The sequence below is a fragment of the Strix uralensis genome, chromosome 7 (genome assembly GCF_047716275.1).
Source record: "Strix uralensis isolate ZFMK-TIS-50842 chromosome 7, bStrUra1, whole genome shotgun sequence".
In the NCBI taxonomy this organism is placed as follows: Eukaryota; Metazoa; Chordata; class Aves; order Strigiformes; family Strigidae; genus Strix; species Strix uralensis.
The window spans coordinates 5,883,639-5,898,502 of NC_133978.1; the positions used below are offsets into that span (position 1 = coordinate 5,883,639).

The 14,864-nt window shown below is 43.9% G+C and overlaps 1 protein-coding gene across 1 annotated transcript; it reads right to left on the reverse strand.

Annotated features, from left to right (window-relative positions):
• Positions 1–639: 639 nt before the first annotated feature.
• Positions 640–14,799, reverse strand: LOC141945758 (nucleolar RNA helicase 2-like). Its single transcript, XM_074874257.1, has 15 exons — positions 14,407–14,799; positions 13,937–14,209; positions 12,395–12,470; positions 11,245–11,423; positions 9,965–10,082; positions 9,106–9,291; positions 7,577–7,722; positions 7,168–7,317; positions 5,720–5,881; positions 5,036–5,155; positions 4,465–4,538; positions 3,213–3,372; positions 2,269–2,403; positions 1,395–1,439; positions 640–892 (listed from the first exon to the last, which is right to left on the reverse strand). Exons 1-15 carry the CDS (start codon positions 14,797–14,799, stop codon positions 698–700), a joined length of 2,412 nt encoding a protein of 803 aa, XP_074730358.1. The 3' UTR covers positions 640–697.
• Positions 14,800–14,864: the final 65 nt, after the last annotated feature.

A 14,864-nucleotide genomic window follows, 5' to 3' on the forward strand; every position in this document is an offset into this window, starting at 1 on the left:
GACGCTCCGCCGGCCAATCACCGCCGCGCTGCGGGGGAGGCCCCGCCCCCTCCTCCCGCCTCGCCGTCATGGCGACCGCAGCGGCGCCCCCCTCCCGCCGCCACAGCGGGGAGCGGTGCGGCCTCCCCGGGCCGCCCCCACGCTCCCCTCTCCTGCTGTTTCATATTCTGAGCGTTTTTCCCCACAGCCTCTGTGACGGAGTTGAGGGCAAACGATCCCAAGCACTGAGAATCAGCAGATGGAGGGCGACAGGCAAGCGGGAGCACCCCAAAGGCCACCAGAGCCTGGGCACCTGGGGAATGCTCTCAAGGAAGGGTGCTGAGGGGTTTGATATCAAATTTTTCTGAAAAAAAAAGGTTTTTTAGAACCGGATTTTTAATGCAAGGGCTGCTGAACAGGCAAGGTGCAGTAACTGTCCATGTTTGGAAGAGCATTGTTCCTCCACAGCACTGAGATTCCAGTGAAACACTCACCCCCCACCCCGAGACATGTATGGCATTTAGTTTAATGGCAGGAAAATTGTAGAAGATAGTTTGCCAGGGAAAACAAAAAAAAAAATCTTCCAAGTCATTTCATCAAACATGACTTTTAGCTATCTTCAGAGACAGGTTGCTTTGTCAAGGAATAAAAACAAAGAGGAATGTTTAACAGTTTTACTGTGATAAAAATCGGCTCAGTCCCATATCTGTACCGGAGGTTAATCAAGTGACCTGTTAAAATCATGTCCTCGGTTTCCATTCTTAAACCAGTTGTTTCTCCTGAAGCCGCCATCACCTTGCCTTCCGTTTCCAAACCTGGAGAAGCCTCGTCCTGCCTCCTGGGGGTACTCTTCCAGCTCAGGCAACTCCTTTGCCACGGACAGTTGCCAGCGCCTGGTGTCCTTCCACTGTTCCTGAAACAAGACCAACGTAACAAGACTTCATGTGCCCGCGTGTGTGTCCAAGGTACCCTGTATCATTAAAAGCAACACGGAATACAAAGCCATTTCCAGACACATCCCATCCGTGCCGAAATAAGTCAACAGATTGCTCTTGGAAGACAACTCAGTCCTCTGACAAGGGATAAACAATCAAAGGGACAAGAGGGAGTGAAGTCAACAGAAAATGGGTTAATTCTCAAATAGACTGAAGAGGTCAAAATGCAGAGGAGCCAAACAACACAGGATTTTGTTTAATAAAATCAGGTAATATAATGAGAACTGAAATGAGAAAGACACACAATAGGGTATTTTATAATGACTGTGCTGCACTCTAATGACTCTGTTGTCTATGCAATGTCCTTATTAGAACACAAACCTTATCCTCCCAAACCACCCTAGATTCAATCCTATATATGGCCATCACCAACTTTCAAATCATCAGGTTCCAAGGCCAATTCTGGCTACAAATACATACCTGTACGTTACTCAGTTCGCCAACAGGAATATCAAAGCACACTCCCTAATAACAGAAAAAAAAAAAAAAAAAAAGCATTTGCCTCTCAGTGTTATATCCAAGAACAGGCACACACAACTCCAGACAGGCAGCACCTGCAACCACTCATACACGCTAAGTATAGAAACCAGAAACGGCAGAAAGCATGGTCTTTTGGGGGAAGCTTTTTAGAAGCTGAAGAAAAAAAAGCAGTTAAAACACAAAAACTCAAACCAAAATGCAGATTCAAATGCTCTGTGCTGACAGCAGCATTGCTTGCAATCAGCCTCTGTGTTTAAAAATAAGACAGGCATCATCTGGTGCCACACTTGCACAGGAGACAAGTGTCAGACACATCAGGAGACAGGCTGACAATCAGGTGAATGCTGTACTGCTCAGGTCAGGCAGTCAGTCACTGCCCTACGCTACAGCTGTTTTTTCAGTGCAGTGGTATATACCGTTAGCACGAGTTTACAATAAAAGAATAAAGGTCACAACAACTACTCCCACTATATACATATTCCTGATGCTATTTTTTAAGGAGAGAATTCTTGCATTACCATTCAGAAGCAATGTCTCCAAACAAGTGTCTTTTAAAACACTCTACTAGCTTCAATGCTGCCTTTTTTTTTTTTTTTTTTTAATAGTGTATACATAAACAGCAGTTTTAGGGGTAGGTTACTATTTTCTGAGAAATGAGATTGAGCAGGGATAGAGTGAGATATCAATGGACAGAGTGAGGTATCAACATTTCTATTCTGGTACTTCAAAGCTCCCACCTCAATCACTGCAAAAACTGGCCATATGTGTACACCCACACCCCCACACCCTCCTTCCCCAAGGCTGGTCATCTTACCATCTTCCCCTTGAGGAAACGCATTGCAGATATTTTGTCATCTACTTCCTCACCCAGCTGTTCTTTCAGTCCTCGCCAGGCATAGCTCATGGTATGTATTTCTACTGAACACTTCAACATCATGGTCACAAAGCCCTTCAGGAAACAGAGAAAAACGTTTACAAGACTAAACTTGGTTGGACAGCCCATAACTCACTAACTAATCAACTATGCAGTAACATTACTGTAACATAGTATTTAATCCTAAGAAATCAGCTACTGAAAGCCTCCTAAGAGGCTGAAGGCATCCATCTAACCCAGGATTGCCCATTGATATAAAGGCCAACAGCATTTCTGTATTTTATTGAATAAATGTCTCTCTGCTTCTGGCTACATAAGTTACCACTAGAAAACGGGTAAAAAAAAAACCCCAAACTGATACAAGAAGCACAGTCCAGTCACATGCTATTTCCAAAATTGTGTTAACATGCAACAAACTGGGCCAAGTTCTCCCTACGTGTATCAGAAAAAGGGCGGGCTGTACTACTTCTCTGTCAAGATTTCTTTGAAATCAGGTAATCACATGCTAGACTTACTTGAAATATGACAAAAATGTAAAAGTTTCCTGGGAAGGGAAAACTACAATAGCATAGCCAATCTACTGGCTTGTAAAATGTCATTAGTTAAACTCTATTAAGAGCACCAAAGTCTTCTGTTGCTTAGCTCTCTGGAGAAATTCTTTTAAACTCTCATTACATGAAAATTTACTAACTGATTTTGAGTTTCTCTCGTTTCCTGCAGAGTGCCAGTAAGAGCTGCTTTCAGTTAAACAAACCAGGAGCTGGGGATAACAGCTATTCAGAAACCCTACTGGAAGAGCCTGAGAAGGATATGCCACACTTGGACTGGATGCAAGCAAAAATTCATTTATCCATTCTTGTTAGCACAGATATAATGTTATTTACCGCAGTTGAGTTGAGTAAGGAGCGCTGCTGTACGTGAGATGCCCCAGAAATATGGGCTAGAGCTGCAGCCAGGGCAGCAACCGCCCCTTTCTCATCTATGAGCTCTTGAGCAGATTTTCTGAAGTAGTCTACTGCAGAAGGAGGAATGGCCTCCAGCAACCTACATGGTGACAACAAAAGTTTAAAAGATCAGCAAAGGCCAGTGTGAAGTGCATGTTTAAGACAGACTTCAGATAGCTTTCATGATTAATGAATTATCTCTAAAAGCCTTGGCTATCATGCTCATAATTCGCTATCACTCATTTAACTCAACACCTTCAGGATGCTGAACCCACCTTCTCTGTTCATTAAGCCAAGCCTCTTGGAAGATGTTTTCAAAACAGGATGTACAACATCGCACGTTTGAGAGCACTGGGAAGCCTCTAAAATATCATCATTCTTAAGGCCATACCACAAGAAAGTGTTGCCAGCAAAACCAGGAATCCCTTGCTTTTACTTCACAAGGAAGAGAAGCAAACCACTACAATGCCACTGCTGGGCTGGGGCAAGGCACTTCTTGCTCTCAGTGCAAGCTGATTAAATTGGTTATTTCTTGGAGCAGCAATGAAAACAAGCTGGGAAATGGAGCACAGCCACTTCTCTAATGCTATTTTTCGTACATCAGCACATCCCACCATTTTTCAGTATGTGATAAACCCAACACCGTGCCCATGATCTCCTTTACACTGGTCAAATCCTTGCTAATTTATTATAATCTCTGTCAATGGCATTTCCACCAAGGGGGCAGCAAATGTAAACAGAGCTGCACGGAATAAAAAACACAACCCTTGAGAATAAAACGATACAAAGAAACACAGGACAGGGCTACAACACCCTCACCACTGCAGAGTAACTCTTCATTATACTAAGTGTTGCTCTTTATACACTGCTACTGTATCATCCGAGTGCACAAAATCCCCACAACAGTAATTCCCCATTCTGCTATTGATTTCTGATGATATAAATGAAGGTTAATTTTTGCAAGAACTTACAGAACATTATGTTCTATGAAAAGGTCTATGTTCAAGCACACAGAGGGTTACTGATATCATCTTATGAAAACAAGTCAGTGTCCACATGGAAACCAGCTGACTTTCATGGCACAGGCGAAGACATGCTCACACACAGGTCTGATCCCTCAAAGCTTTGCATTAACAGCATTGTTGTTGCTAAGATCTCTAGACATCTTTTAGGAACAGGCAAATAAACTTACTTTTTGGCATCATTACTTGAAGCTTTAATTACATCTGTAGCAGAGGGAACACCTATACGCTTAAATGTAATCCCCTAAAATCAAGAAAACAAATTAGTTAAAGGTGTTTTCAGCACTCTAGGACTCAAGCCTACCTAAGGCACATTACTGTGACCTCTAGTTGCTTACTGTTTAGAACATCAACACAGTCTTTATTTAATTTAAATTACTTCTAAAGCTAGAATAAAGCTTTTCTTTAAATTCCTGCCCTTGTTAATCTGGAGCTACTTTACATCAATTTACACGCAGATTGTAACGAAAGGCAAGATCTCCATGCACTCCTGTCACAGCCTGCCTGCTGACAGCAACACAGTACTGCCAACATGGGGAAACTCATGAGACATTAGAACAGGTGATACAAAAGCATTTACAAACACTTGCCAAATACCAACAATTTAGGCCTACTGGACTCTGCGACATGAGTCCCATACTGGACTCATAAGCAGCCATGGTTACCAGGTCTAAGAGTGGCAGAATCTTTTTAGGAACCGAGTACTTCATTAAGAAAAGGTCTGAGCAAGGTGCAACTCACCGCTTTGTGCTCAACTTGTTTCAGAAGATCTTCTTCTCTTCTCTGAAATAAACAAATGCAGATCCCAGTCCGGCCAGCTCGACCCGTACGTCCAGAACGATGGATGTAGGAATCAACATCCTTCAGAAATTCAGATTAACATGAGGAAACTGTATGTCATTTAAACTGTTGACATTTATACATTGTGAGAAAGAGAAAACGCAAGCTAAATTCTAATTCAGAAGCCTAAGGAGTGATACATTATGTCTCTATACCCAAACTTGTAACTACACACAAACCACCCCGGTTTGCATATGCTACCCTGCCCAAGGTAAGCTGCCTCAGGTTTAACAAACACTATTGACATAAGGGTTTTTTTATTTAAAAAGGTCCACTGGAGTTTCAAAAGAAGAAAGAGGCAGCAGAAGTATTTATTAAACTCAACAATGTTCAGAAAGGATTCAGAAATGCCTAAACAACTTTAAAAGCTATCTTACAACTTTCAAGAGTAATCAAAAAAACTCATCAGTTTTACTTTAATCAAAGCTCAAAATATAAAAGCTTATGTAGCAAATTCTAGGTCTGCATTTACCAAAAATCCACTTCATTTCTGAATCAGAACATACTTCTGGTGAAACAGAGAAATAACCCACTGTTCTGTCACAAAAACATACATTACAACTTCAGTTTCCCCTAATGACTTACTTTTGGTGGTGAACACTGTATAACAAGGTCAACCTCAGGAATATCCAAACCACGGGCAGCTACATTTGTTGCAATCAGAACTTCAAACACGCCACTTCGAAACCCTTTCAATGTAATTTCTCTCTGCTTCTGTGGAATGTCACCATGCAATGATTGGGCATCCTGTCAGTGAAACAAACAATTCACATTTCATTTCACAGGGGAGTCTAGGCTGAAGTATCTAAAGACATTCAATGACAAATCCCAAAATATTGTGCAGAGCAACAGAAAATAATTACACAGCTGACACCAAAGGTATATAAAGCTTCCTACTTTGTGGTTTGATCCTCCTCTGGGACAGTAACACTCATAAGCAGTAGTTCTACCATAACATTATTTGTAGCATACCAAGAGCAAACTGTACAATTTGCAGTCTGCCATGCCAAAAGAGCCCACTTCAACTTTCACTTCCACTGGAACAAATGGAAGCACCTTTACTTAAGCAGTGCTTGTCAAGAGCTAGGAAGAGACTTTGCTCCCTTCCCTAGGAAGCCATCCCAAAACCCACAGAGGCTGAAGTGAGGTTTTCAAGGCATTCCCAAACCCTACAGGTGATCTGAACAACCTCCACTTTTTAATGGAACAAGAGACAGAGCAAGTGTTTGACAAGGTGAAAGGGGAGAGTCACAAGCTCAGAATTCAAAACAAGTAACGTGCTAAAGCAGGACTTACTGGCATAAGAGAACAATGCATCACATACTGACACAAGAACAAAGTCATTGGATTTACTATGAAAGCACAGAGCCAACAGACAAAAATTGTTGCTGCAAGATTTTAATATGGATAGTATATGACATCTATCAAATACTGGGCAAACCATGTATTCCCACCACAGCTCTTTCTCCATAAATTACTATTTCATATCAAAAGGATTTTCTCTAAAAAAAATCCAGCATCTTTCCCCACACTCAAAAAAAGGGTAATAATTCAAGCAAGCGTAACAAACCTGCTCAATATATCACCTGAGTTCTGAACAAACTATTAAATGACTTTCCAAGAGCAAGAAGACATTCCATTCTACCATATTAGTTGGATTTTCCTGAATAGACTGTCCAAAGAATAAATGCCATTAAGAGATGGGAATCCAAAAAGCACACCAACATGAGATGGAATATGTGCGTTATACTAGCTCCTGTTTATTACCATTATTATTATCTCCTGGTTATTCAGCACAAGATAAATACTCTCCTTGATCCTGTCCTGCATGATTTTAAAGCCTAAAGAATAAATTCACAATCACAGCCAAGAGGGTATTTTAACTGCAAAGCTCTACTTTTAGAAACAGCTTTCATAAGTCTTAAACCACCCACAGAAACAACTTTATCCACACAGCTGCAACCTCGTATTTATTTCAGGGCATTCAACCCCTGAATATCCATAACCGCTGCTCTCCATTCGGACCCCAGTACCTGTTTGAGCGAAGCATTCATAGCCAGTTCATTTGCTTCCTTTTTGGTCTCACAAAAGACAATGGTTCGCCCGTGGCTGCCACTGTAGACTTGAATGATATCCCCGAGAACTCCTGCTCTCTGAGATGAGCGACACTGTATAGCCAAGTGCTGTTTGGGAAAGAAACATGGTAAGCATCCATGTTAAACCTAAGCCATGCACAGGACAGACAAAATAAACACAGAAATAAATGGGTTTTTTAAGCTTGCCAACTAACGTCCCCATATGAAAGCTCTGCTTAAAAAAAATCTGTATGTCAATCATGTGAAAAGTCATTGCACACCCTCATTTGTGAAGTCAATGCAGAACCCACATCATCCAGGCCACATGCTCTCAGGACCTGCACTGCTCTGCAGCAGAATCACTTACTTCCACAGTTGTGGCAGTCCTTTGAGTCTTCTTTCCAATCAGGTCAATCTGTTCATATTCCTCTCTCATGTATTTTTTTGCTACATCATATACCCATCGTGGACAAGTTGCAGAAAACAGCAGTGTCTGGGGGTTGTTTTCAGAACCTGGAAGGAAAGGCCACTGATTTCAGTCATCACAACAGACTCTGAAACTTGAGAACTGATAAAAAAGCAACAAAGTTGCTCACAAATTGAGAGGTTTATATATGCAGTAAGTCAGCTACAAGAAGAAAACTTAGAAGCAATTTTTAATACCCTTTAGACACCAAAGGCAAAATTGCAGTAATTTTAACTGGACCAAACTGAATCCTTCATCCTGCCTGAGAAGAAATGCAAGACACATTTCTAGATCATCTCCTAAAAATGCCTTAGACCGTACCTGAAGTCCTCCCACTTACCTCTTGTCTCAGTCCCTCTTTGCCTGGTATTCCAATACTAACTAGCTGTCAACAGTATGGCTATGTGCAAAGGAAACAGGCTAAAAAGGACACTCTGCAGAACCAGGGGAAGAATTACATAACAAGATAGATTACTCCAGGTAAGAACAGTTTAACAAACAGTATCCCAAAGAAGTCTAACCTACCTTCATACCTCCACAGAATCAGACAGAAACACACGCACATTGCAGAAGGACACTTATTATTCCCTACAATTTATTTTCCAGTTATGAAGAAAACTTTTAAGATTGAATAATTATGGCAACTCTTCCAAAACCTATACAGATTTCCTTTTTTAGAAGATTATCTGTCTTTTTTGGCTGCCAGGACTAAGACTGACTCTGCAGAAATGGGGGGAACATAAAAGTCAAGTCAAAACGACAGTGGCTGTACTGGGTCAAACCTAAGATCCACGAAGCTCATGTACTCTCTCCAAAAGCAGTCAAGTGTAGTTAACAAAGATATGAAGAAACCCTGCCAGCAACCAGCTTTTTGTGGCTTCCAGAACCAGAAGTGATAACCTTACTTTTAGTAATCCTTGATATTTCTACTTCCAGTAATTCACCAAGTCGTTTTTCAAAACTTCTGGCATTGGTACAACGTGGCAAGGAATTTCACACTATTAAAGTAACCTCTTTCTGCTCTGTACCTGCTACCTGGTGGTTTTTCTAAATGCCCACTACATCAGAAGGAAATATTCCCTAGTTGTCAACTTTGTGTGATGACAAGTGTACAGACACATCATCGCTTTAACCCTGTGCTCAGTCACCACTCTCAGGATGAAGACCACTATGGCTTAGGGAGTTGGGTTGGGTTTGTCGCTTTTTTGCCTTTTTTTTCCCCTCTGCTCCTTCTAGAAATGCCATTCCAGCCCTTCAGCCATCTGTCACCTTGCTTTGAACCTTTTCCAATTCTATGTTACCCTTTTCTCTGAGGTCCAATACTAGCATCACACACAAAGGATTCAAGTTCGGGGTGGGCCAGCAGTTTTCAAAGTAGCATAATTGTTTTCTGCATTGTCCCCTATTCCTCTCCTGGTGTCCGAATTTACCTTTTTTATAAGCAAATCCTAAGATTTCTTCCACTTGTTCAGCAAAGCCCATGTCTAACATGTGATCAACTTCATCCAAAACAACGTGCTTCACGCTGGAAAGTTCCAGCTTGCTATTCTGAATGTGGTCTTTGATCCGTCCAGGAGTTCCCACTAGAATATCAATGCCACTTTTAAGGAGATCAACTGGAAGACAGAAACAAGGACAGTGTCAGAATGCTAAGAGACAATAAGAGACAACAAGCTAAAAAGTTAGCAGTACACAGCAACACTTCTAATTTTTGAACCAAAAAGCTACCGCCCTTCACTTTGATCTCTGAAGAAAGTCCTATGTCAGTCGGGGTAACAAACAAGTAAGCTAAGTGGCAGCCCAAGTTGCTCTGTCAGGAATACCAGCTAAACCACAAGCAAAGTTACAGTAAGATACACCTATGTCCAAGCAGCATTAAGCTGGCATTAGAAACCTCCAGAGCTTTATTACAGAAAAATGCTTTAGTTTTTCAGCTAAATTCTTTTTCACAGTTACCTCTGGAGAGAGAGAGAGCCATACACACACACAGAGTTCTCTCTTTTCCTTGGACAGTTGTCTAGTCCCAGTAAATGTCCACACAAAAACCACACAAACACGCAATAAAGAAGAAACTAAAAGGACTCGTCACTTCGCACACCTACAATCATTCTTTTAAATAAAGATTTATTGGAACTAGAATAATTCAACCCAGGCTGTATGCTTCCTTCGAAAGCAATGTCATGCTTCCTGACTGAAGTGAAACTCTGAAGGGGAAAAAAGCCAATTTTATTCATGGAATGCATGTGGAGAAAGTCAACTCCAATCCAGCAGTAACTCCTGTTTACTTACGCTGTGCTTTATATGGAGTTCCTCCATAAAAACAAGCTACTGACAGTTGCCTGGTGAGATTCTTGAAGTCTCTGGCTACTTGAGTGGCCAGTTCCCTGGTTGGAACAAGAACCAGCACCTGGAGGGAGTGAAAAGACAAAAATGCAGCTGCACTTGGGAGAGGGTGCTAGGACAAAAGGGTTTACTTCACGTCAAACAGCTTGTGCTCCATTCTTATTCTACACTTGTTGCAGAGATGCACCATCCCAGCAATATTTCCTGCCACCTGGAGCCTGCACAACACAACCTCATAGCCAGCAAGAAAAACAAGATAAAACATTACAAGATAACAAAGATGTAGAACAGCAGTACTTTTTTTAAGTTAATGCCAGATAAAATAGACACTTCAGTAACATTACCAAGGACAAGGAAGGTGCAGTTCAGCATTAAAGGATAGGAACAGTCGCTAAAAATTTGGAGTAGTAAGATCTTAAAAGATACATAGCATGATGCACTCTAGCCATGCATCCTCCTTCTCCATCTACCTGCCTTCCTCCAGTATCTATCCTTCCCCCCTCCATTTTCTTTGAGAATGGAACAATAAAACAAAGAGCTGAATTCCTCTCTAGAAATTTTTCAGACAGTAGGATTTTGAAACTTACATCACCTTTAAAGTTAATAAAATAGAAGGATGAAGTAGGCAACAAATCTGCAGACTATAGCAGTTTTTCAGTCTAATGATAAATATATACACTTCATTTGTGTGGGAGTATGATATCTCATCACAGGTATCTGGTTACCAATTCCATCTTATGCTTAAGTAGAAATGTAAACACCACTTGCATCCATTAAGTTGAGTCTCCGGACATGAGAGGAGACAAAAAACAAACCAAAAGCCTTCAATTATCACCGTGGAATTTATAGTGAGAAACAACCTCAATGAACGGAGACAGGACCAGCTGACTCAACTGCTACCTCAGAAGAGGCAGGGAACTGAACCCCAAAGCTGCATGCCAGCTTCCTGAGGACAGCAATCTGGAGCCCACTAGCTACTGCTGCAGTGCCCTGACCATTCTCCCAAATGCAGTCACAAGGAACCCTAAACGTGAAACGTGTTGTCCCTGTGATGCTGCAAAGTTTCAGTCACACTGTAGCTCCTGATCTGAAGAAAATGTTCAGTATTACAAACACCAACAAGGAGAAAGAAATCCCAAACAGAAGCCCTCAAAGCAATTACAAAATCACTTTCAAAAACTGCCATATTCTAAGGTTTTGGTGTTAACCCTTAAGTGGCAAGTTACTTTTGGTGCACGGCCTCTTCTCCCATCTTGCGAGACACTCTGAAGTTTTTCAGTCAGAGGAAGAGCAAAAGAAAAGGTTTTCCCAGTTCCTGTTCGAGCTTGAGCAATTAGGTCTTTGCCATCGTATATGGGCTGAAAAGTCCTCACTTGCACAGGGAACAGGTATTTTACACCTCGAGCTGTAAGATAATCCAAAGACGTTTCATTAAAAGGTGAACAATTAGAAGCCCTCATATACAACTAGCCCAGATGTGTAGGGCACATCATGTCAAATCCTGTACACAACAGGAGATGCAGCTTAGAAGAAAATCACATATCTTTGTTTTGACTCCTACTCTAAACCAAAAGGTATTCCCCCCCCAGCCACACATCTGAGTATCCACAATGAATACAGCCTTCTTTGTGATGTTTGGCATAAGACAACAGGAGAGGAAGAACAAAAACCACAAAAAACAACATGGGTTTTTTTGATACAGTCCAAGATTTTGCGGTAGCCTGGTTTTGAAGGTAGGGAGGAGGTGAGGGCATTTGTTTCAAACCATTCTAAATCTTCAGAGGTTTTGCACAGTGGAGTGAAACAATACATCCAAGATGAAACTTCTGAGCAAGGAAAACATAAAGGAACAAGGAGAGTTTTGTCTGAGGAACAAGAATCACACAGCTTCCCAACACACAGGACAAGAACTCTACAGTGATTACTTCCTCAATAAAAGTAATCAAGAAGAGATATGAAAATGCCCAAAAGTGTGACAGTAATCATAAGACAACCTGTTCACAGGCGCCAAATAGTCTTCACATTACACTTATTTAACAAGTGATATTGTAGACAACAGATAAGGGAACTGGAGTAAAGATACACAGTAAGTAGAATGATACTTATGAGAAAAGAAAATCTCCAATTTATATCTAGGAATAACCATGTGGAAGAATAAACTCACCTTAAGGCCCCTGAAACTGAACAAAACAAGCTTTGTTCCTACTAACAGTAGATTCTTTGAATCTACAGTGACTGCTCACATGCATATTCTTACCACACTATAAATGTAAAACTATTTAGGACAATTTACCCTTGGCTTCTGTCTCTGCTTATACAGGTAACAGAATGCAATTCTGGACATTTACAGAAATTTCTTTTACCGCATTAACTAACCTTTGAGAAGGTTGATGGTATTTTGGGAGAGAGGAAAATTGGAGAAGGCGCCTTCTTTTGCTTCTTCTGTCAGTTCCTAACAGCATAAAAAAGAAAAAAAAAACTTATTAGCCGTAAGAGATGAGCAAGTAACATACACTACACAGACACACAAGAGAAGCTGTGCATTTGCTTTACCACTGCAATTTTACCATTCACCTCTTTTCTGTTTAAAGAAAAAGAAAACCCTTGTGATGCAGGTACATCAAACAAAAACGTCATCACAGAATAAGTGGGAAATTTTAATCCAGCCACGCTGTATTAGAAAAGACACACTGACACAGGCTGCACCATTCAGTGTGACAGAATTTCTACAAGTGAATCCTGGTTTTACATCAGTCTTAAGTAAAGACTTCCTGCCCAAGGTCTTCCTGCTCTTGTTACCTGCAACAACTTGTTCAAAAGCACAACTACTGCTATCTCCTTCCTAATTCAGATATACCTGCACAACCTTTTAAGACCCATGACAAACAAAAGGGAACAACTTCCCCTGCCATGTGATCTTAGTGCATCATGCACATATGCTTGGCAAATCAGAAGAGAGAAACTACTTATTAAAAATCTTTAACGGAGTGCACTGAAATCATTAGAAAACTTGTTTTTCACAACAAAACATATTTGGTGTCACAATTCACTGTGTGAAGCAGGAATTTTCCTTTAAGTCACACCAACTCAGTACACCACACAAACAGCTTCTTAACTTTGCACACCAGGAGATATGTACTTAAAACTCACAATTTAGTTTCTGCTTCAAAGACCCAAGAGATCACATCATTAGACCTCATGTGCAAAAGGCACTCTTTTGATTCACATTCCCATCTTAAACACACGAGAGAAAACTACCCACTAAAGGCCCTATACAGGGGAAGGCAAGCTGCAGGGCCCTCTCGCACACATGTGTGAGACCAAGGGTGAAATCTGAACAGGGAGAACCCCAGAAGCAGGAATTAATGAGGATAACCCCGACCTTCCCTTACAGGACACCTTGCCAAATACTTTGTCAAAGGACCTGTCAGCAGAGAAAGCGTCATCACAGCACAAAAGCAGTGCACGTTTCTGGGATGGTGACTGCTTGTGCAGCAGGGCACAAAACAAGGTGCTACGTGAAGACGAGCTAGCACACGGAAACTGCTCCCCGCTAGCTAGTCTCCTCCACTGCAAGATAAACTACTCCATAGGGCTTGGCGTTTACCACAAGAGGGAAAGCACAACGGGGAGAGACAGCTACCACGTGTTGGTGCATGTGCTGCCGCGCTTCACTCGCCTGCCGCACCTTGGGTGGAAACGGGCACGATGCCAGGCGCTCCCCGATGCCCAGGATCGGGTGCCATTAAGTCCAACGGGAACGGCGGCAAAGGCTGCCTACGACAGCAGCCTAACGCTCCCCCAGCCCTCACACCCCAAGTCTCCACCACAACACCCGGTATGACTTATTAAGCCCGCTCATTACCAGCGGGACTTTAATTAGGCAAGACAAGGGCTCCACTGGCAGAGCGTTACTACCTCTGCGTCGCTGTCCTGCTCTCCAGCGGCTGCATCCCCAGACACGCTCCCGGCTGCTGGGGACGTCGCATCGTTGCTTACAGCCGAGGAAAGTTTCACCGTATGCTCAGAACCGTTGCTCTCCTCCTTGACTTTTTTTGTTTTCTTGGGCAGCGGGGGCTCAAGGTCACCGTCGCCCAGCCCACTCTCCTCGGGCTGGGCCTGCTCGCCCTCGGCCCTACCGCGTCGCTTCAGCTTCTCCCGCCGCTTCAGCTTCTTCTCCTGGGTTTCCTCCTGCCGCGGGAACGCAGGCGTTACACGGAGGAACCGCCTCCCTCGCACATCCCCTCCGACAGCCCGCTGTCACCCGGTTTTAAGGCCCGAATCCCCGCGCCCGGGTCCCCCCCGGTCCCCCCACGACGGGGCCGGGCCGGGCCGCACAAAATGGCCGCCCCCGCGGCGGCACGTGGCGCGCGGCCGCCCCCTCCTACCTTGGCCTTCCTCCGGCGGCCGCGGCGGACGGACTCGGCGCCCGCCGGCGCCTGCGGCTCGGCGGGGGCGGCGGCGGGGCCGGCGGCGGGCATGGCGGCCGGCTGCTCTCCGAGGAGGTGGGCGACGGCGCTGCCGCTACTGCTGCCGCTCGTCTGGCAACGGCGGCCCCAGGCCGCGCGCCCCGCCCCGACGCGCAGGAAGTGAGGCGCGGCGCCGAGGGCGGCCGGCGGGAGGGCCGGGCCGCGGGGCAGCGCCGCCGCCAGCAGCAGCAGCGGGCCCGCCCCGGTGCCGCACAGCCAGCCCAGCCGCCGCCGGTCGCTGACCGGGGCCGCCGCCGCCGCCCGGGCCGCGGGGAAGCCGAGCCGCGCTGCGCGGCCCCACACCGCACCCATGCAGCCGCTGCGCCGCCGCACCGGCCCCGGGCCCGCCCCTTCCGCCGGCGCTGCCCGGCCGGTCC

Excerpts from the sequence above, each read along its gene's own strand:
- LOC141945758 (XM_074874257.1), bottom strand. The coding sequence starts at position 14,799 with ATGGGTGCGGTGTGGGGCCGCGCAGCGCGGCTCGGCTTCCCCGCGGCC. Across the intron at positions 3,373-4,464 it reads TCAAGTAATGATGCCAAAAA|GTTGCTGGAGGCCATTCCTC; the intron begins GTAAGTTTATTT and ends GTCACCATGTAG. Across the intron at positions 2,404-3,212 it reads CCTTACTCAACTCAACTGCG|GGCTTTGTGACCATGATGTT; the intron begins GTAAATAACATT and ends TGTTTCCTGAAG.